The 20,686-nt window shown below is 36.1% G+C and overlaps 1 protein-coding gene across 2 annotated transcripts in view; it reads left to right on the forward strand.

Annotated features, from left to right (window-relative positions):
* Window positions 1-20,686, forward strand: part of CERT1 (ceramide transporter 1) — an 80,722-nt gene that overhangs the window by 48,210 nt on the left and 11,826 nt on the right. Inside the window, exons 4-11 of one of the 2 annotated variants that reach the window (XM_040541972.1) lie at window positions 1,667-1,774; window positions 2,587-2,725; window positions 3,730-3,813; window positions 10,223-10,380; window positions 15,394-15,486; window positions 16,883-16,969; window positions 17,861-17,953; window positions 18,530-18,607. In XM_040541972.1, the coding sequence (XP_040397906.1) occupies window positions 1,667-1,774; window positions 2,587-2,725; window positions 3,730-3,813; window positions 10,223-10,380; window positions 15,394-15,486; window positions 16,883-16,969; window positions 17,861-17,953; window positions 18,530-18,607 (840 nt within the window). The remainder of the gene's footprint in view (window positions 1-1,666; window positions 1,775-2,586; window positions 2,726-3,729; window positions 3,814-10,222; window positions 10,381-15,393; window positions 15,487-16,882; window positions 16,970-17,860; window positions 17,954-18,529; window positions 18,608-20,686) is intronic. The other variant, XM_040541973.1, reaches the window with a different exon arrangement.

Here is a 20,686-nt window from a genome sequence, read left to right on the forward strand (position 1 = left end):
TAAACTTCTGTTTCTGCTGTTTCAGGTTATAATATTTCTCTATATTTTTCTGAAATTAGGCAATGAACTTGATACGCTTTATTAAATATTTCAAATTTACAAGTGCTTATATTTCTTTTATTGCAAGTATTGTGTACATTAATCAGTTAAACTTTCAGCAAAACTTCTAGGCTACGTTTTTCTAATTACACTTGTATTTGTTACTCATACTAATTTTTCAACTTCTCTTCTACTTTTGATACTCATCCTGTTTCTTTTAAAGTCTGTTTTGTTTCCTCAATTCTTTCTTGTCTTCTGCCTCATTTTTCAAACAGGCTGGACAGACACAGACCCTTGGCTCTTTCTTGCTTGTTCTTGCTGAATAATCTTGTGTAGTTATGTTTGTTCAAGTATTATCTTAACAGCTCTGAAACTTGCATTTCTCTCTGGTCATACCTTCACTTTTGGAAAACCATTTTTCTCACTGCTCCTTTGTAACCCAAGTATGCATACTTTGTCCCATACGTCACAATATTATCCAAATCTTGTTTCAAACATTTCAAAAAATATGTTGTCCTTACTCTCTGTTTTTAATACTCCGTATGTTCACTTGTATCTTAAGTTATCAGCACTTTCCTCACTTTTCAAAGCAGCTTCCAATTTTTCCATTAAAAAGTACAACAGCTAGATTTTATTTTTGCTTCTTATTCCATGTCATTCATTTGGTATCACTGTCTACTCATCCCTTCAGGATTTTTCTGCTACCACGTAATTTCTTAAACCTGTCAAAGGTACTTCACAATGTTGTCAATATCCACTTGATCAAATTAATAACAGTATTTCAGATGTTAATATCTGAACTATCATTTTTTCTTACTTTTTTCATTTTTTTTTTCTGACCACTTACATTAATGTGTAGGGAAATATTTTTCTTTCAGGTGGTCAATATCTAGTTTTATTTTTAAGGGAATTCATCAAACTTAAGATTTTATAACTTTTTCATGCTATTTTATTAAACATACAGCTTTCATTTTATTTGCAAAATTTAATTATTTACTGTTATCTTCATTTGTTTTCAGTATCTAACTTTGTTTTATTTTTTTGTTGTTGTTGTTAAAAATAATTTTAGTCTAATATAAAGTATTGCTGAAGAAGCCTAGAAAAAGAAATTATTAACAGTAATCATCTGTTTTTCTGTGGTCTCTGTTTTGTTTCTTTTAAAAATAAAAGGCTCTATTTCAATGATTGGAAGAATTTACTGAAGCTGTTGATTGCCTTCAAACTGAACCATGCTAATCGCCCAATTAATTGTGGAGTACCCTAGGGTTTTTGAATGCCATGTAAAAGAAAATTCCTTGGTAGAGATTGCAGATACCAGAGGAATAGAAACGTTGTCCTTTTGAACCCTTATATACATGTTTTCTTGCTCTTTTGGGTGGACACATAAAAGGTTGTCGATAACTACTGCTTTTTCAGATCATTATGATAAAAAAAAATTCATATTAACTTCATGGATGCTAGATCAACATCTTAAACTTGCAGGAATAACTTCCGTAAAACCCTGTTGCATCCTAACAAGAAACAAATGGTCTGGTTTTAGAAGAAATTATTTTAATCTTGTTTTCATGGTTTCTCCTCTTATTAAAAGGCTCACTGCTCTAGTTTTTATGTGATTTGTATTTTTTAGACTGAATCTGGCTATGGATCAGAGTCAAGCTTACGCCGCCATGGCTCCATGGTGTCTCTTGTTTCTGGAGCAAGTGGATACTCTGCAACATCCACCTCTTCGTTCAAGGTTAGTGAATAATGTTTTCTTAATATTGGTGAGTAAATACAACACTTTAGCAAATGGAAAGAAAAGTTATGTGAAGATTCATTCACGAAACTAAAGGAAAAAATACCAAGTCTTTGGTTTACTGTTAGTGTTAATAGTTATACGTGTGGTGATTAATGGATCATACAGGAAGCTTTCATGTGCCTCTGTGCAGTTGTCCCTTTTAAACTACAGTATTATCTACCAATGGCAAGAGAAGTCTAATGGGAGGATTCATTAACCTTTCCTCTTGTACTCTTGACAATATAAGGGCTTCTAAACAAAAGGGCATGCTGGTTCTGTGAATTAACAAATATGATTATTAATACCGATTGATAAATTATGGCTTTCCCTCTTCCATGTGTATAAATGTTTAACGTTTCAGCTTGAGTGGGCTGTACTTGATAGCAGAAGAGAAGCAACACAAGAAAGGGGAGTAAAGATTAGAACAAAAGTCTTAAACTGGAGCTGATTATTTTCAGGCACATACTTGCAAACTTGGGAGCAAGGAAAACTGTTTTTTTTAATAAGCTTTTGTTCAATACTGCAAAGTAGCAGGTGCAGTGGAGAGGAAAAGTTGAGACCCAAGAACAAAATGAAGAAGATACACTTGTATATCGTTTTTGGAATCATATTGTTCTAACAGTATTTTGTAATTACTGATGTCTGAAATATCTTTGATGTATCTAAAAGATTTGTTCATCATAGCTGCAGAAATCCATTTTTTTATTTAGGCATTAAATTTTTGCAGAGTATGTAGAAACATTTGAAGCACTTTTCACTTGTATTTTCAGAAGGGCCATAGCTTACGTGAGAAGCTTGCAGAGATGGAAACCTTTAGAGACATCTTGTGTAGACAAGTTGATACTTTACAGAAATACTTTGATGCCTGTGCAGATGCTGTTTCCAAAGACGAACTCCAGAGGGATAAAGGTAAAATTGTAATTGAAAACACTGAACTCCCTAGAATTTAACTTTTTAGACAGTAAGAAATAGCTGTTGAAATAGTTCCTTTAGCATTTGATGTAATATAAAGAAAATGGGTGTCCTAAATTTGCTCTTTAATATAGTAATCAATCCTAGATATTTCTGCTTAAATAATGTTAACTATTTGCACTGCAGAAGTTGGATTCCCATAGAAAGCTGCTTAACTTTGATCCTAACCCATAGCTGTCGACCTTACTGAAATAAATGATCTTCTAAGCACTTGATGTTATACAACAATAATTTTTTATCCCCCTATAAGAAGAAGTCAAGTTAGCTTACCACTGCATCTCTTACCATTATTTTGAAAAAACAATAGTGTATTAGTTTGAATTGATAGGAACAATATATTCTTCCCTAAGGGCAAATAAACTGATATACTGTGTACTCCTGTTACGTATTGGTTGGAGCTAAAGCATTAGACCACTTGAGTGCACGCTTGAGATTCAAGTAGACCCAGATGAGGATGTCTATGTATCTGAATTGTTTTTCTCGTAGCACAGCTAGTTGTCATACTCATACACTTCCCTGAGACATTTTTATTTATCCCTGAGTTTGTTCTGGCACTCTTACTCTTTTGGTAGTAATGAGAGTAGGTAAGAACAATTCCACTTTTTTGCAAAGTCTGTAGCGTAGAAGAGCTGAATTGTGACTCCCTGCTTATCCAGTTATAACAGAGAACTTTCATCTTCCCATAAAATAGAGTACTAAATTTGGATACTGAGCAAATGTTAGTCTCCTAATAGTTCCTTACTATCGGAACTGTTGGTTGTGGTCTTAAGTGGTTAAAAAAAAAAAAAAAGAAGAGGGGGGAGTCATGACTGGTTTTTATTATAGGGAAAAAAAATTAAATACTGCTTAGCTATGAAGATGCTCCTAGTTCTTCCTTGCTTACTGAAGAACTGGAAAAACTTTTTTACTCTAATAACATATTCTCTCTCTCCCAAATTCAGTGGTAGAAGATGATGAAGATGATTTCCCTACAATGCGTTCTGATGGGGATTTTTTACATAACAGTAACAGCAGTAAGGAAAAATGTAAGTGTGTCTAAACTTGGCTGGATATTTGTATGAATAGTATGATGATAGTCTTGATATAAGACTGATATTTATGCTGTTGTGTGAGAAGACATTAGTTAAGAAATGTTATTTAAACGTGACAGGAAGTTCTTCATGTTAAAATTATCATTCATTAGCTGCTTTTCATGATTCTGAGTTACACTTAATTCACACAAATATTAATGAAAGTTTGTCAAGCTGGAATTTCATATTCTGTCTGTCCAAAGCCATTTCCAGTACAGAATTCTGTTGAACCAGATGCATTATTCAAATAATGAGAACTGAAATTTGTAATAGGTAATCACGTTTTTTTTCTGGCAAGTTGTTGAGGAGCATGGTGGAACACAATGCTTTTCCAATTAAGTATGCCTCAGTATTGTTTTTTCCAAGTTCTATGGCTACATTATGACTAAGTCAATATTGTGTTACTGATTTTTCTCTAATTTTAGCACTCAAAGTGCTAAAATTTTAGCATCTTTAAACTGTATTTTCCAATATTATGACGAATAGAATTCTGATTCTTGTCTAAAATGATCTGATTATAGTTTTCTTACTCCATCCATGCAGTGAATGTGAAGAACTCATTCAAGTTCTGCTTTTTGAGAAATCTCTTTTCTTCTGGCCTGCCAGAAGTACTTACAAAAAGTGCTTTTAAAAATCTAAACACTTTCACCAAGGATCTGAAAATGTGGCAAAATAACCCTTTTTGTCTTCTGTTTTCTTTCTAATGTGTTCTAGTCCTCTTGTCTTGCATTTTTCCTTCTTGTATTTAAGTGCTTGTGGTGGTTTCACACAGACAGCTAAGCTCTAGCACAACAGTTCTCGTTCTCCCTTCTCAAAATAACGGGGAGAGAATATGAAAAAAGGCTCATGGGTCAAGATAAGGAGCAATATAATTAAAGGTAAAGAAAAACAAGCAAAGGTTTTGCAGAAATGAAAAGAGAAACCAATTATTCTCTACTTCCCATCAGCGTGCAATGTTCAGACATATATTGAGAAGGAGGGCCTGAATATGCACAGCATTTGGTTGGAAAGACAGACCCTTTCATAAGTCTCCCTCTTCTCTTTCCCCTTACTCAGTTTTTATAGTTGAGCATGACATTATATGGTATGGAATGTCAGTTTGAGCCTGTTCCCCTAGCAATGTCCACTCTCGACCTCTTGCCCACACCAGCCTACTGGCTTTTGTGAGTGGTGGGCTGGAGAAGGCAGCCTTAATGATGTGCCTATATGGCTCTGCAGTAGCCAAAACATTGATACAGTGTCATGTTTTCCTAGCTGCAAGTGCAGAGCACAGCAGTGCATGGGCTGCTGTGGGGATAGCTAACTCCAACCTAGCCAGACCTAGTACAATGCTCTTTCTAGAGTATTTCCAAAATTGTAACGAGGAATGAGGAGGTAAGAAAATGGAAGGAGTTTTTTCAACATATTACCAGAATTAATTGTATGAATAGATTTTCCAGTGATAAAATACTTGTGCTGCTAATTGTAGTGCTGATGTCAGAAGTAGTGTATAACTTTGAAGCTCTGAGTAAATATTTCATGCTTCTTGTCAGCGAAGATAAGCTAGTTTGCAACATTCACCTTTAAGCAAGTCTTATCATTTTCATCAGCCGTATATAAAAAATCTAAATTTCTAAGGTCTACTAAGTCATTAGAACAAGTATCAGAAAAATGTAAAAAGATACTTTAAAAAACACTAGTGAATATTTAATTTCATTGCATGATTCATTTTGAAAGAGATGTCTTTGTCATACTTAATTTTTCTAGGATGATGTAGGAGTTCCAGCTTAATTTCCTTTAGAACATTTTTTCATTTCTACATTATTCTGATATGTATGCTATATACACACATTTAATATGTGAAATTTCATTAAAGAAGTGTGTATTTGTAGTACATCTGGTCATCTTAGAATATTTAAATGGAAAGTGTCCATTTTTATCACATATTTAAGAAGAATTTGAAGTGATATTCACATTCCTCTTAGAAAAAGTTCTGTATCAAGTATTCAAGAATTTCTGTGCTAAGAAATTTTGTATTGTGGGTATCTGTATATAAACTCCATAGTTCAGTATGGAAAAGAATTCTGCAGCCTTTTGTTTCTCACTTTTCAACCTTTTTGTTTTCTTTTGTAACTCCACTTCTTACGATTGATGACCCCATTACGTTTACTTCCCATCAATTCTCTTAACAGCTTTATCTTCATTTTAGTTTTTCTGTCCTTGTTTGATTTCTAAGAATTTACATATATTAAAGATTTCATAGAATCTTAGAATATCTTGAGTTGGAAGGGATCCGTGAGGATCATGGAATCCAAATCCAACTCCTGGCTCTCCACAGGACCACCCAAAAAATCAGACCATGTGTCTGAGAGCATTGTCCAAATGCTTCTTGAACTACAGCAGGTTTGGTGCTGTGACCACTGCCCTGGGGAGCCTGCCACAGTGCCCGACCACCCTCTGGGTGCAGAACCTTTCCCTAACACCCAGCCTGACCCTCCCCTCTCCCAGCTCCATGCCGTTCCCTCGGGTCCTGTCGCTGTCCCCAGAGAGCAGAGCTCAGTGCCTGTCCCTCTGCTCCCCTCTCATGAGGCAGTAACTGATTGCTGCAAGGCTTGCCTAAAAATGAAAGAATTGGAATATATGCGCTATAAGGTAGAATCGTAAGTCTTCAGTCATGCAACAGGAGAAGTAGGCGCCTCAGGTTAAGAGACACCCATGCCTGGGTAGTGGGCAGAAAACTTCTTAGGCTAGCTGATAACAAAAAATTGATCTTAAATGTTACCTTTTTCTGAAGCTTAGCATCAGAGCAGCTGTTAATTCTTAGGTTTCTCAGGTTTCAGGTTCCATTCCTGAATTTTCTCCAGTCTTGTGAACACCAGAATAATCTGTAGCTGAGTAATGGTTGCCTGTCCATACTAAACATACTTTTTTTCTCTGCAGTCACAGCTCCAGGAAGAGGGAAGCAGAGGCTTAACCTCCTAATTCAGCCTAATAGAGTAAAGGAGTGTTTCAGCCTCCTACTGCACCTGTCTAGTGCTCAAACCGCTAGATTTAAGACTAGTTTAAGGAATCATATTTACGTTGTCTTTTGCACTTTCCCTTCTGCACCTTTCCTGGGTTGGAGGAGAATGTTAGCATGACTAGTTAGATTTATATACTGCTGTGCAGACATGATGTTTTGGACAGGGAGGTTTTTTCTTCTCTGTGTTTTCTAGAATCTTTTAGTGAAGAGTTAGAGCTCTGTATATGAATTTATTGCTCGCTTTTCCATTAGAAAATCTGGTAACTGAAGCAATGATAATTTGTATAAAGCACCCATTCGGTGTATTTACCTATTGGGATCTTATATTCTAAGAATGTTGTATCTTGATCAGGAAGAGTTCCCATCCATCTTTTGAGGAAAATGAGTAGATTTGGGCTTATATTATGTAAGAATAAGAAGAGTGGGTAAAACCTACTTCAGGAATCTCTTCAAAGACAGAAGTTGGATGTGATCAAGAGGCTGAAGAAGAGAAACTTGATAGAAAACACAGTAGGATTTGTGGTGGATTTCTGTGCTCCTGCTGGAGGAATAATATTCACAGTCATCACTGAAATATTGAGGTTGTGCTTAAGGGGAAAATAATCATACTGATTCTACTGCTATCAACAGAGAATCAACAACAGAAGATAATTAAATGGGTGGGTGCATGACCCATTCATTTATTCTTTTTCATTTGGAATTAGTATAGTGAAGTAAGATGTAGAAGTGGTATAACATGGAAAAGATGAAGGAACTTTGTTTTTCCACTTACTGTCTTTTTAAAAATCCTCTGTGTCACTGGGAAACAGGTTTGATTGAACAGATAATGCTTGGGACTTCTGGGGAAGGGTTACAAACAGTATCTGAGGAACAAGATGGAAAAAACAATGTATCCTAACAGACTAGAGGTGTAGGAAGAAAAGGCTAAAGAGCTATTGAAGACTAAAGCATGGTATAAAACACTGATTACAGTGGAAGGAAAGAGAAAATTGAGAAGTAAAAGAGAACTACTTAAAAGACTGGATAATTAAAAAGAAATGCCTGGATTCAAAATGTGGAAATTCAATTTAAATTAGGAGAAAAATCATCAGGATATTCTGTGATTGTATGATTTTTCAATCATAGCTTTTTTCAATTGACTGTGTGCAGTTTCATCACCAAGCTAGAAGAGCAGTTGCAATAAAAACACTTCTACGATTAACTTTTAACTTGAACTTGACGATTTCAGCTTGAAACACTAAATCTTTTAGTTGACACAGAAAAATGGAAGTGTAAAAATAAAAATAGAAAATAAGAAAGATGTTAGCCTCTCCAAATGGATCGTCTCCTGACAAATATTTCTAATTTGCTGAAGCTTAATTGTTGCTGAAACAGGGCTTTAGGTCATCTTCAGACATTTTCTGGGAAGAAAAACCACTCCTGAGGAGTGAATCAAAGTACTCCCATGCACAGTAAGGGACCTCTTGAGCGATCCTCTCAGAAAAACAGGCTTTGCACCTTTCTGCAACAAGTTCACTTTTGTCCAGAGTTATAATGGCTGAAGGGACTCTGAGTGAAATTGCAAGCAGTGTATATATATTGCTGCTACTTTGAGACTAATCACTGAATAAAGACTTAAAATATATGGTAGCCAAAGCTATACGGAGTATTAATGAATTGTAGCTGAGACTTAAAGATGATCAGGAATGAAAGCTGGCTTTGTTCCAGGAAATAAGGCTGTGCATTCCCCTTACAATCCAACATAGAGATTTGTGAAATGATTTTATACTTGTTCCAGCTGGTGGTGGTTTCTTCAGCATGTCTAGCATGTTGTGTACTTCAGGGAAAAAAAATCAGATCTATAAGCAGAATAGCTCTGCTGGTAAGCCTGCATGTGAAGTGATCTACACCAGCAGGACAAATGAGTGGCATAACACTTTCCTAAGAAAAATGCAGTCTATGGGTGAAGCTGTTGTTGTCTGGTTTTCGTTATTCTCAGAGAATCCACTGCATTGCCTCCTTGCCAGTTTATACCACTTTCAGGCTCAGCCTCCTCCGTGTTGCCTCTGCAGCTGTTAGGGGGAGGGAGAGTTCCTCTGCTCATTATTGTTTCTGAAACAGATTTTTCTTTCTTTACTTTCCTTTTTTTTTTTCCAGCCCCCATCTTTATCTTTTATGGAGTATTCTTGATTAACATGCAACAAAAAAATAAGCTGTGTTCTACCATAGCATATATGCTTATAGAGGCATTTGAAAGAGTATATAGTCTGTAATCATTTATTTGAAGGAAAAAAAAAAGTTTGAATCCTATTGAAAACCTCTGGAGACTTAAGCCATTGCTTAAGACCATGTGATGTTTGCTTTCTCTTCCCTAAGTGTAGACACTGCTCTACCATTAGAGAACAGCAATTGCATTTCTTTTCCCTACAAGATCTGAACTGCTTGAAAGCTCTACTTCACCCATGCAGACAGATATTTGATAAACTTACACAAATATTTATTTCAGCTTTTTAAGCCATAACAGTGTCACACTGTCAGACCTAAAAAAAAAAAAAAAAAAAAGGCAATATCCAACTGGGTGATGTCATTAGTTTTTGTTTTTTTTTTCTTTTCCCATGGCATAGCAGGGAGTTACTTTAACTTGCTAGGCTCAGTCAGCTTCAACACGGGTGTTAGTTTTGCTCTCTAATATTTTATGACATTAATATGTAGTGTTTGATTTGTTATTCTGTCAACCTACATGTAAGTTTGACATATAATAGGTACTTTTTTTGTCACACATTTTAAGTGACTTGTTTAAATAGCCTTAGCAACAGATGGCTTGGTTGACAGCACAAAGTAGTTGTTGGAATTGCAAAACCCCACAGTACTTGGATAATTCAACAGATTTGATACTTTCATACATAACATACCTTTTTACATGGAGGTTTTAAAATCTATAATTACCTGCTTAAAGCAACCTTGAATATCACATTCTGGGTTTGATTGCATTTTTAAATTGTTCCTTTCTTAGTACTGTATTAGATATGTTTTAAGGTTGCTCTGTCTTAATTAGGCCCCACTTCAAGCTGTCAAACTGCTATTGTTACAAAGTATTACCACTCCCTCCACCCACATGGTTTGCGGAGAGCAGAGTAATACAGCATTACAAGCAGACTTGAAATACCGTATAGCAAGATGAAGCTCAAGGGACGCATTCCTCCGTTTGAATCTCTTTCCTTATCCTGTGGATAGTTGCAAATTATTAGCATTTATGATTTTTGTTTCTAAATCAATTTTATAGCCAGTATATTTGCTTCCAGCAATTGTAATATAAACAATGCATTTAAAATGCTCATTTGAATTAAAGACAGCTATTGGTGAATGGTTCATGTTTGTTTTTAGTATTTCCACATGTGACCCCCAAAGGAATTAATGGCATAGACTTTAAAGGAGAAGCTATAACTTTCAAAGCAACTACTGCTGGAATCCTGGCTACACTATCTCATTGTATTGAACTAATGGTAAAACGTGAAGAAAGCTGGCAAAAAAGGCTAGATAAGGTAAGACGGTTTTTCCTTTATTTTTGTTGAAAGATGCTTATTTAGCTTGAAATTTTGAATGAGCTGTTTTTAACCTTCATATTCCTGGTATTGATTGTATTTTTATGTACAGCACGTGTTAATTTTAGGTGTCATCTTTATCTATTACTCCTATAAAATGTTAAAAACCTTATCCTGAATGTTGGTAATACAGTAACATTCATCATATTTCTTTTTGCGGTCCTTGTTCAGCTAGTATTCCTGTATTTTTATATCTCTAGAGAACCTGACAGTATTCCATAGTAATAAGTGTATTGCTTGCAGCCTTCTAATAGAGATCTAAATAAATACTCATGCTTCCAAAATGATGTGAGAATCTGAACTGTTTTAATTGTAAGAGATGGTGACAATACTGAGGTGAACAACCTGTTTTAACTTTAAATATCTCTTTAAAGGTCTCATCAATTATTTCACTTAAGGGATTAGTGTAAAACATGACTTTAATTGGTTAATTAATTGGTTAATTTTTTAGGTGTGTGATGTTATTCTAATGTCAGTGATAGTTCATGCTAAGCCTGCTCAACCACTATAGTAACTAAAAAGGAGCGGTGTCTTTTCTTCATATGAGATGTGTTGGAAGCATGGATTGGATGTACTTCAGGCTTGGATTTCTATAAGCCTGCCATCGCTGACAGGGGTTCTGTGCAGCCCTTTAGCCATTGTCTCTGCTTTTTTAATTTAGCATGTTTCCATATAGCATATCACACTTCAAATCTTGCTCCATGTGTGTTAGTGATACATGATTCAAAGAACGAATGCATTCAGACAAAATACATCTATGCTTGAATCTTTGCCCCTGTCTTCCAGCTCTTCATATGTCAAATGTCTGCTCCTATCTATCTGTATTCACACTTCCAGCAATGCTTACTTTGTTAATGATTCATCTAGGTAGCTTGAGGAATTATAGCAGATCCAAGGCTTGAAGGTTTTTCATGGCGTAACAGGGTAACTCAGGTTGGAAGAGATCTCAAGAAGTCTCTAGTGCAGTCTCCTGCTCAAAGAGTTTCAAATCAGACTGGGATGGTCAGGGCTTTATTAAGTCTGGTTTCAAGTCTTCACGGCAGGAGACTGCACAGCCTTTCTGAGCTGCCTGCTCTGTTCATCTGTTGTTATGGTGAAGCTTATCCATGTTATAGTGAAAGTCTTCCTGTATATCCAGTGAGAACAACTCTTATTTCTGCTTATCTTTTTCACCCTTGTACCATAGGCTGATGTAAAAAGCCTGTCTGTCTGCTTGATGATCTCCTTGGTAGTAAGGAAGACTGCTACTAGGTCCCCCCACAAAAACCTTCTCTTCTCTGGGCTGAACACAATTCTCTTGTTGATCAGACTTTGCTTATAGCATGGATTAAATGAATTTTTCTGGTCCTAGAGTAGTATTCTAATACAGAATTTGAATTGGTTTAGGTCAGTTATTTGTCACTAGACTAACGTTAAACCACATTTTTAGCTGCAAGTGGTAAAAAAAAAAAAAAAAAATTCAGTTTAGGTCTCATCTGACTGTAACATCGTTCTTCACCAACAAAAGACTTCACACATCATGAGTAAATACATTTTAAAGGGGATCACGAGCTTATTTGGACATGTTTCTTCAGAAAGTAAATAGCAAAGACTTCTCAGACCTTGGTGTTTTCAAGACTTTCTTTGATAAGCTTGCAAGGTTTTTGTAGTCATATTTGTCACTGATTTTTTTTTTGGTGTTTGCAGCATGCTCCTGATGAAGTTCTGTAATTCTAATATAAAATTGCCTTTCATTTGGATTCCTTTAACTGCTAGCCTTTTAGAAGAGATCTTGATTGGATTTGTTAATATAGAAATGTTGGTTAGCATTGGCTAACAGCCAAATGCCCACCCATCTGCTCACTTACCACATCACCCAGCAGCATAAGAGGAGAAAACAGGATGGAAAAGCTCATAGGTCAAAAGACAGATGAGGACATTGCTTACCAGTTGCTGTCATGAGCAGAATAGTCTTCACGTAAGAAAAATAAATTTATTGCTAATTAGAATGGATCCAGTTAGTGGGAAGCAAAAAGAAAAAACACCAAAACAGCTTTCCTCCCCCATTTTCCAAACTCAACGTTACTCTTTCACTGCAGCCCGCTCTACCTTCTGCTTGCACTACCTGAGTAGGATGGAGGTTCTGGGAAATCTAGTCTAGGGTAGGTCCTCCACAGGCCACTGTTCCTGTCAGGAATGATCTGTTCCTGCATGGGCTTTCAATAGGCCACAGTTTATTCAGGAAATGCCTCTCTGCTCCAACATGGAGGTCTTTCATGAGTTGCAATGTGGATACCTGATGTGTAGAGAAACACCTCCTGCTCTGGCCTGGACATTCCCTGTGCTGTTTCTTGCTTATTGTTCCCTCTTCCTCTCTCCCTTTTGTGCTTTTTGCTGTTCCTTAAATACGTTTTCACAGACATGCCACACATGGCTGATAGGCTAACTGTAGTGGGTCTGTTTTGGAGCTGGCTGAAACCGGTGATGTCTGTTGTGGGGGCAACCCTGACCTCCTCCCACAGAGGGACTCCTGCAGCTCCCCTAGTAGCAGTGACTTGACATCTACGCCATTCACAAAAATTTAAATACAGCAGTTATTACTCTACTAACATTATCTATTCCACTTACGTTGTGGGGCTGCTTTTAGCTTTTCATCACGTTGCTTTAGTGGCTCAACATAGGGCTGTAAAAGGCTTTTGTATAACTTTGGATCTGAGCAAAAAGCATTGGTGCTGTCATGTGATAAACAGATGTAGGCAGAGAAGGGTGGTGATCTTTGTCCTGTTGGTTTTCTTGGGAGATGCCTACACTGTTCTGAGAAGGAAGTAAATATTATGAGATGATAAAGTTCAATCTACGTTCTCAGAGAGATTTGGAAAGGTAAATTATCTAAAGTTGGGCAGCTCCTTTACGTTTGTTCTAGCTGGGAAGGTTTTAGAGCTGTTCTAAGTCTGTTCAGAAGAGCAGCTACAAGAGTTGAAAGGGATAGTCAAGTTTGTCCTTTGTGTGTCAACTCCGTAGGCTCTGCTTGGTATAGGTTTGTTGCATGAAGAACAGGATCTGTGTCAGTGGCTAAAAGCAATGTTTTTTATGAGCAGTGTAGTGCTGTTGTAATCCAGCTCTCTTCTTCCCTCTCTAACCTCACTCCACTTGTTTCCAGACTGCACTTTACTTGACAGAAAAAAGGCAAACATGATTAGTGAGAGTTCTCCTACCTCACAAAACTATACAGCCTCCATGTTGTAGAAGGCCATCTTAGCCTAAAGATGCATGGCAAACATGTACACTGAACTTGAGGCCAACATATTTAAAAATTATAAGTTTTAAAATATTTCCAAATGTTTAATCCCTAGCATTGGATCCATTGCTTTAGTCACAATAATATCCTTGTGATTATGCTTTTCTTATTCTGACTACAGGAAACATTTTTCTGTTCTTGTTTCCCTTGGTCTTACTAATTGATGTTAAATGTGCAAGCTGTCTTCTGAACGCTAAATTTTACCTAAAAAAAATAACATATTTGGTTTTTTTACATTTGACAATTGTAACTTAATTACATTTTCCAGAAATTTAATAACACCAGTAATTTTTCTGCTGTGCAATCAAACAATTTCACAAGTTTGTTTTATTTAATCTTGTTACCAGGAGAAGATGGAGTGAAGAACAGTCTCTTGACACTTTTGAGTTATCGTAAATTCACAGATTCAATTCAAAGATTGAAGCACAAAAAATATGAAATTTTGGCTTTCTAGGGGTTGGGGGGGAAGCTGGTTATTTTAGTATTTTATTTCTCATTTAAAGAGTTCTGGTGAGACATGTATGCTTTCTGTCAATGACTTACACGAGTCATGCTTTCTGTATCTTCAGGATTCTACAGGTACTTTCAAAATAGGTAAACTTCCAAAGTTTTGTGAAATGTTGTTAGTAGTTGTTGCCTATTGTTGAAAGTTTCTAGAAGGGAAAAGCCTACAATCATAGATAAAGGTAATACTGTTTTCATCCAAGTGCTGCTTTTTTCTTAAAGTTTTCCCATGGAAAACTCTACTAAGTTTACAACACATCAAAAACTACTGCTTTCCTTTTCAAGCGTCTCTTTAGAAACAGGAAAATATGTCATTCATAGAGAATGTAACTACCAAATTCCCAGTTGGCAAACTCAGCCTGTCAGTCTTGATTAAGTTTTCTGCTGAGTCTTTAAAGTTCCAGTTGGGTTGCTGAATACTTGCACTCATATCTGCAACTAGCATTATGTGGTGTCCAGCTGTCACCTAGACTGTTAACACTTTCTTCTATGTGAAAGTGGTTTTGAAAGGGGACAGAGTAGCATCTTATGTAAGAAAGCTGAATTGGAAGCATTTCAGAAGTGTTCATAGCTTTTTTCACTAGGAATATTTGGCAGTATGCAGAATTTGCAGAGGAAATACCAGGCTGATTCCAGCATTACTACTACTTAGTTCAAAATACACAGTGACATAGACATCACTAGTGGCTCTAGTATAGTCATACACCTATTATGAGAGAATGATGTTGAGCTGTTAGTCTCTGCATGGAGTTACTGAAATTACTCACAAGGATCCTATGCCAGCTAATTACAGATACAAGCTTACATGCTGTGACTCATCAGTATCTTGCAACGCTCAACAAGTTAGCTTTTTACCAGTTTTACTCTTCACCTTTTGTTGTCATTGCCCAAGCATCTATGCTGAGGGGGTTATATAAACCGTAAGTCAGGTACCAGCTCTGGCCCTCAAAGAGCTATGACAAAAAGTATCCTCAAGGTAGCCAACTTCCCAAGCTTTATATTATATATGGATATTTATGGACACACACAATGCATACACGTGAATAAAATGAGAAAATAGCTTTGCAACCTTTACTTGGAAAAAAGCTACACTGATCATTCTAAGTATTGGGTTATGTACTATTATCAGCCAGTTCATACATGCTGCATCAAATGATCGTGTAATTTTGCAGGAGACAGAGAAAAGGAGAAGAGCAGAAGAAGCATACAAAAATGCTATGACAGAACTGAAGAAAAAGTCCCACTTCGGAGGGCCTGACTATGAGGTACAAATTCCACTTAAGATTTCTAAAAATGCCAGAGGTTTTGAATATTGGCTTGTTTCTCGGAGGAGTGTATATGTAAATCAAGCTGTTTGGCTTGCGCAAGAGTGTTCATGCCATTTCAGTTTTCCCAACTTGCAATCTGAAAACCAGATTAATCTCAATTATTAATTTTTTAGAATGCAAGTTGGTCTTCACCTCAGGTTTCCTTATTCTGCTGTTGTCTAGAGCAACTCGTTTACCAGTATTTCTGGTGATTTTTGATTATTTTTCATACATTTGATTCTGTTCTTATGCAGTAGTTTTGTACTTGTCCTTTGTAATGGGTCAGCTGTGTAGGTATGTAATGTGCATATGAAAACCCTAACTTCAGAGGCAATCCTAGAATCTCAAGTTCAAATTCAATTGTTTTTTAACTTATCACCGCAAGTTTAAATGGGATCATAAGTTCAGTGATTTTAGGCTCTATTTCAGCTGTTAAATTGCATATTTCAACAGTTCCTTCCTCAGGTATTTAGTCAAATTCTACAATGTTTAAAACACCCTCTAAAGAATAATATAAGCTAATTCACCTATGATGCAGTTTGCGTAATCTTTAAGAAATTGAACCCTTCATGATCATTACTCAAACACTTTTTTCTATGAAAAAATCATAGCCTGAGTAATAGTAGCAATATGTTGAGGTATTTAAAAGGTATTTGCATGTAAGTTTTCTGCTGACTGTAAAAGAAAAAGATGGAGGAAGTAGGGCTTCGTCTACCTGGTTACCACCACTGCTGCTTCTCTCAGATATCCCTATTGTAGTGTTTTGAAATTTGCTAGACAATTTGTTTAACAATGCAATAACAGCAGTAAACTTAGCTTTCTTAAATTACCATTTTATTTATTAGACCTGAGTTTTTAATACATGACTCAACTCTACCTGCTGCTTTGTTAAACTGTTGTTTCCAGGAATTATCAGGCAAGTGATTCCCCGTATTGTATCCTGTTTAATTAGCACGCACCTGAAATCTGCTCAAGGCATTGGAATATTCAGAAGTAGATTGACTGCACAATTACATTAATATGCTCATTTTCTGACACACACAGTAAACATTAAGAGATATATGTTAATTAAAACCTGTGTGATGTCTAAGTGTATTGACACTTGCTCAGTTTCCTGTCTTTTCCTTGTTTATATAGCTACCTCTTAAATTATAGTTAAAGGGAATAACTTCCTGTAACAAGCACATTTTTCAGATGAATTGAAATCTAAAAATATTGGTGAAAATATTGAAGTCTATGGAAGAATTTAATTGTCAGTTGTATGCATAATATAAATATGTATTTCTAATATTAAACTAAAATGGAACTCTCATATCTCCAAAGTTCTAAACTAGTTTTGTTTCTTATGCCCTAGGAGGGTCCTAATAGTCTGATTAATGAAGAAGAGTTTTTTGATGCTGTTGAAGCTGCTCTCGATAGACAGGATAAAATGGAAGAACAGGTACTGATGCTTGAAAAATGTTTTAATGATGGGCACTTCATGGAAGACTTCTGTGACATAAACTCAGTCCTAGGGTACATCTCCGGAAACATTAGATTTTTATATTGACTCTTTCAAGTGGAATTCAGTTCTTAGTATTTGTACAACACAACTAGTGTTGTTTAACACTACTTTTTAGAAAATGAGTTCGCAGCTTACATAGAAAAGGACAGTGTAAATATTAACCTAACTGAATATCTGTGGTTTCTAGTTCTTAAGTATATTGCTTCTGTACAAAACTTGCCTTTGTATGTAACTGATGCCTGTTCAAATGAGAATACCAACCACTGTAGCTGTTTCTCAAAACCAAATTACTGCTCTGAAGTTCTTTTGGCAGTAGAAGTAGCAAGGATCAAAAAGGGTTAGGGTGCATGGCATGAAGTATGTAGAGTATAAGAATATGTAGTAGGATATAAAATGAGAGAGTGTAACAAAGTATCGTATCCTTTGTCTTACAAGTGTCTAGGCTTATGAAAGTAATGAACGCAGTGACTAGGTTAAGAAGTATTAGACTTCTCAACGAACGTATAGTACCCAAAAGAGTTTACTTGTGTTGCTGTCTCTTAGCCAAGAGTATAAGTTTTGAGTGATTGTTGTCCACATTGATGCAACATCCTTAATGCTGCCAATCAATTTTTCTTAATCGAGGAACACACCTGGAAGTATAGATGAAATGAATGAATACTTCATTCACCTAAAAGAGAATCAGGATTACAACTTAACGCCTGTCAGGGATACCATTAGTTCGTGTTTTAATGTGGTAGCCACTATATAGACTGAGGATGACTCACTCTGTTTAGTAGTTCACCCAGTAGCAACTGACTACCAATAATTAAACCTATTTTGTTGCAGTCTCAAAGTGAAAAGGTCAGATTACACTGGCCAACATCCTTACCTTCTGGAGATGCTTATTCTGCTGTGGGGACTCATCGATTTGTCCAAAAGGTAAGATCTTTCCCATGATTTTCTCAGAACAATGGGCTGACTTTCCATGTTTCTATATAATTTGTATTGGCAGGTGAGATTGATTTTTATAGGTGTTTCTAGTAACTTTTAATGATTTACTCATTTTCAATTGAAGCAGCTGGAATTGTAGAAGGACTGTTTTCTCTCTTGGCTCAACAAATACTAATTTAAGTGTTTATTTAGAATACTCTTGACTTGTATCAAGATTGCCAGAGATATTAAAGAGAAAAAAAACAATTTGCTAACCTCAGTTTTTAAGATTCCTTCACCAAAATTAATTGAATTGATTAAAATAAAGTTTTTTTTAAAAAAAGTTTCTTATATCTTGATCTGTTGACTTTTTTTTAGTGTTACTGGAAACACTACGTTCCTCAGTGCCTTACTGGGAGCATAATACATAATAGGTGCATGAAATCAGCATTTGCTGCTGTGCTTGCTGCTTATGGTGCTTTTGTTTTCCTTTTCTTCATTATCTTGTGCTTGCAAGTTGGTACTGAATGCTCTGTTGTGCCTTTGTTCTGATTACTTGGTTTTTTCTTTGTCTGTCTCTGGTAGCCCTATAGTCGCTCTTCCTCCATGTCTTCCATTGATCTAGTCAGTGCCTCTGATGATGTTCACAGATTCAGCGCACAGGTACTGTATTAATGTGTAGAGCGGGGGTTGCATATCTTTGCTGTATTTCATCCTCTTCTCTAGAACCTAGTTTTTTTGTTACATAAATCACTGCTTGCTTCAAACTAGTACATTGAGACAAACAAAGGACTTCTCTATTAGAATACTAAATGGTTGTCTTTTCACATTCTGCTTGCATGCATATCACTCCCGCAGAGGCCTAAATCTTGTGGAATTTTTGGATTGGTTTCAGTAGCTTTAAATAAAAATGCATACACCTTAAATTCTGCATTTTTGATTGTTGTAAAAGTAGGATAACACCTGTTTTGTGTGGGATGGAGATGGTCTTTGCTTTGAATTGATGTTCGTGTTTTTAAATCAGATTTAATTTTGTCTTTAACATTTGTCACTCTTAATGACATTAAGATACTAACTATTAAGGTTCAGTACTATCATTTTCTCCGTCTAGTAAAAACATCTGAAAGATTATAAAGTGTGTTGTTAAAGATTGTGGATATGATTTTTTTATTGAATAGTTTCAATATATTCACTGATCCTTTGGAAAGTAAGTCTGATTTCCTGTATATGCAAATGTAGTTATATACACCAGTAATGCACAAAAGTATTTTAGGTGCTTGCTGTGACAATCATAGTTTAAAGTTGAATTAATTAGGTGATGTCACACGTTTGCTCTGTAGTCTCAAAATTTTGTTCAAACATGGCACGCAAGCCATTAGTTTCCTTCTGCTGTGGTCCATGTCTTACTGAGAGTCAGAGTCGGACTTTCTTCTGTGATACGTTGTTTTGTCTTTTTTTGGATATCATTTACTAACACTGCAAACAAGCTGCTTTTTCAAGTAGAAGGAATGGATTTTCTTTTGATTAACAGAGCCTGGAATCATACCACCTGCAGGCATTACTGCCATCTTTGTGAGCAGAACCCTAGCACTTACACTTACACAACACAGACTGAAAGCCTAACACTTGCCTTGACCTATTGCAGTCAGTTAATTGTTAAATTTTGACTTATTGTGAGGGGAAAAAGTATACACGTTGTATTACACAGCATTGATAGACTCACCTACTGGTAGTCCAAGTCAAGTTAGTATGTTAAGTTTGTTTGAAAGGAGGGGGCAAATCAAGTAATAGAAAGCAAATTTGAGTCCAGAAGTAGGAATTGGTTGTCTGTCAGGCTGTGCGTATGTCACCTGCTCAATACAAGGAAAACTTATAATCACTAAAGAATGCAGGCCTTCTCATTTTTGCGTCTTTTATGCCAGTGATAGCATTTGCGCTTCTATATGGTAATCTGAGCTCTGAGTATTAGAGCTCTGGTGGTGTGGCTGAAAATTTAACCATTTAAAAACAAACCTGAGCTTGACCATGTCCTTATCACAATAAAGCAGATTGAGATTAAAGATCGTGGCCAAATGGACTGGAATATGGTGGCAAGGCCTTGCTCTTCTCAACTGCTGCATGGATTATACGAAGTAGAAGTTACCACTCAGTGCCTTAAAATGTGGTTTTGAGTTAACTGACTCACTGCAGAAAGGATGATCTTGTTAGTTTATAAATTCTTTTCCACCGTTACCCCAATATTTTTCCTAGAACAAATTTCTACCAGACTAACAAATCAGTTTACCTGCTCTGGAGCTTCACTACTGATGAACAGGCAGGTAAAAGACATCTGAAAGCATGAAGAGAAAACAGTATGCTATCTTTTGGTGACAACCTGCCTTGGACCTTTTAAATATAAAATTGGCCTCCATTCCCTGGCAGGGGATTTGGCTTTTGGAAAGGCAAGCTAATATCTTGATTCTGAATAAATGTGACTTGCTTCTAGACCTCATTCATACCAAGGGAATTTTGGTGTCAGGAAAAGGTCAAGTAGAAACTTGCAGCTTTGTTTTTAAAATTGAGACCTTTCAACATATATTCTGATGGGAGCTGTTTCTTCACTGTGCTTTCAGAAAGACATTGAGTTGTTACTGCCAGCTGAGTGGGAGGCTGTAGGCTTAAAATTCTGCAGGTGTTTTGCAGATCACTTTGTTTTAAAGGACTATCAGTTTTTAAAATAGATTTAGCTGTTGATGGCCTTTT

Source organism: Cygnus olor, chromosome Z (assembly GCF_009769625.2).
Source record: "Cygnus olor isolate bCygOlo1 chromosome Z, bCygOlo1.pri.v2, whole genome shotgun sequence".
NCBI classification, from domain to species: domain Eukaryota; kingdom Metazoa; phylum Chordata; class Aves; order Anseriformes; family Anatidae; genus Cygnus; species Cygnus olor.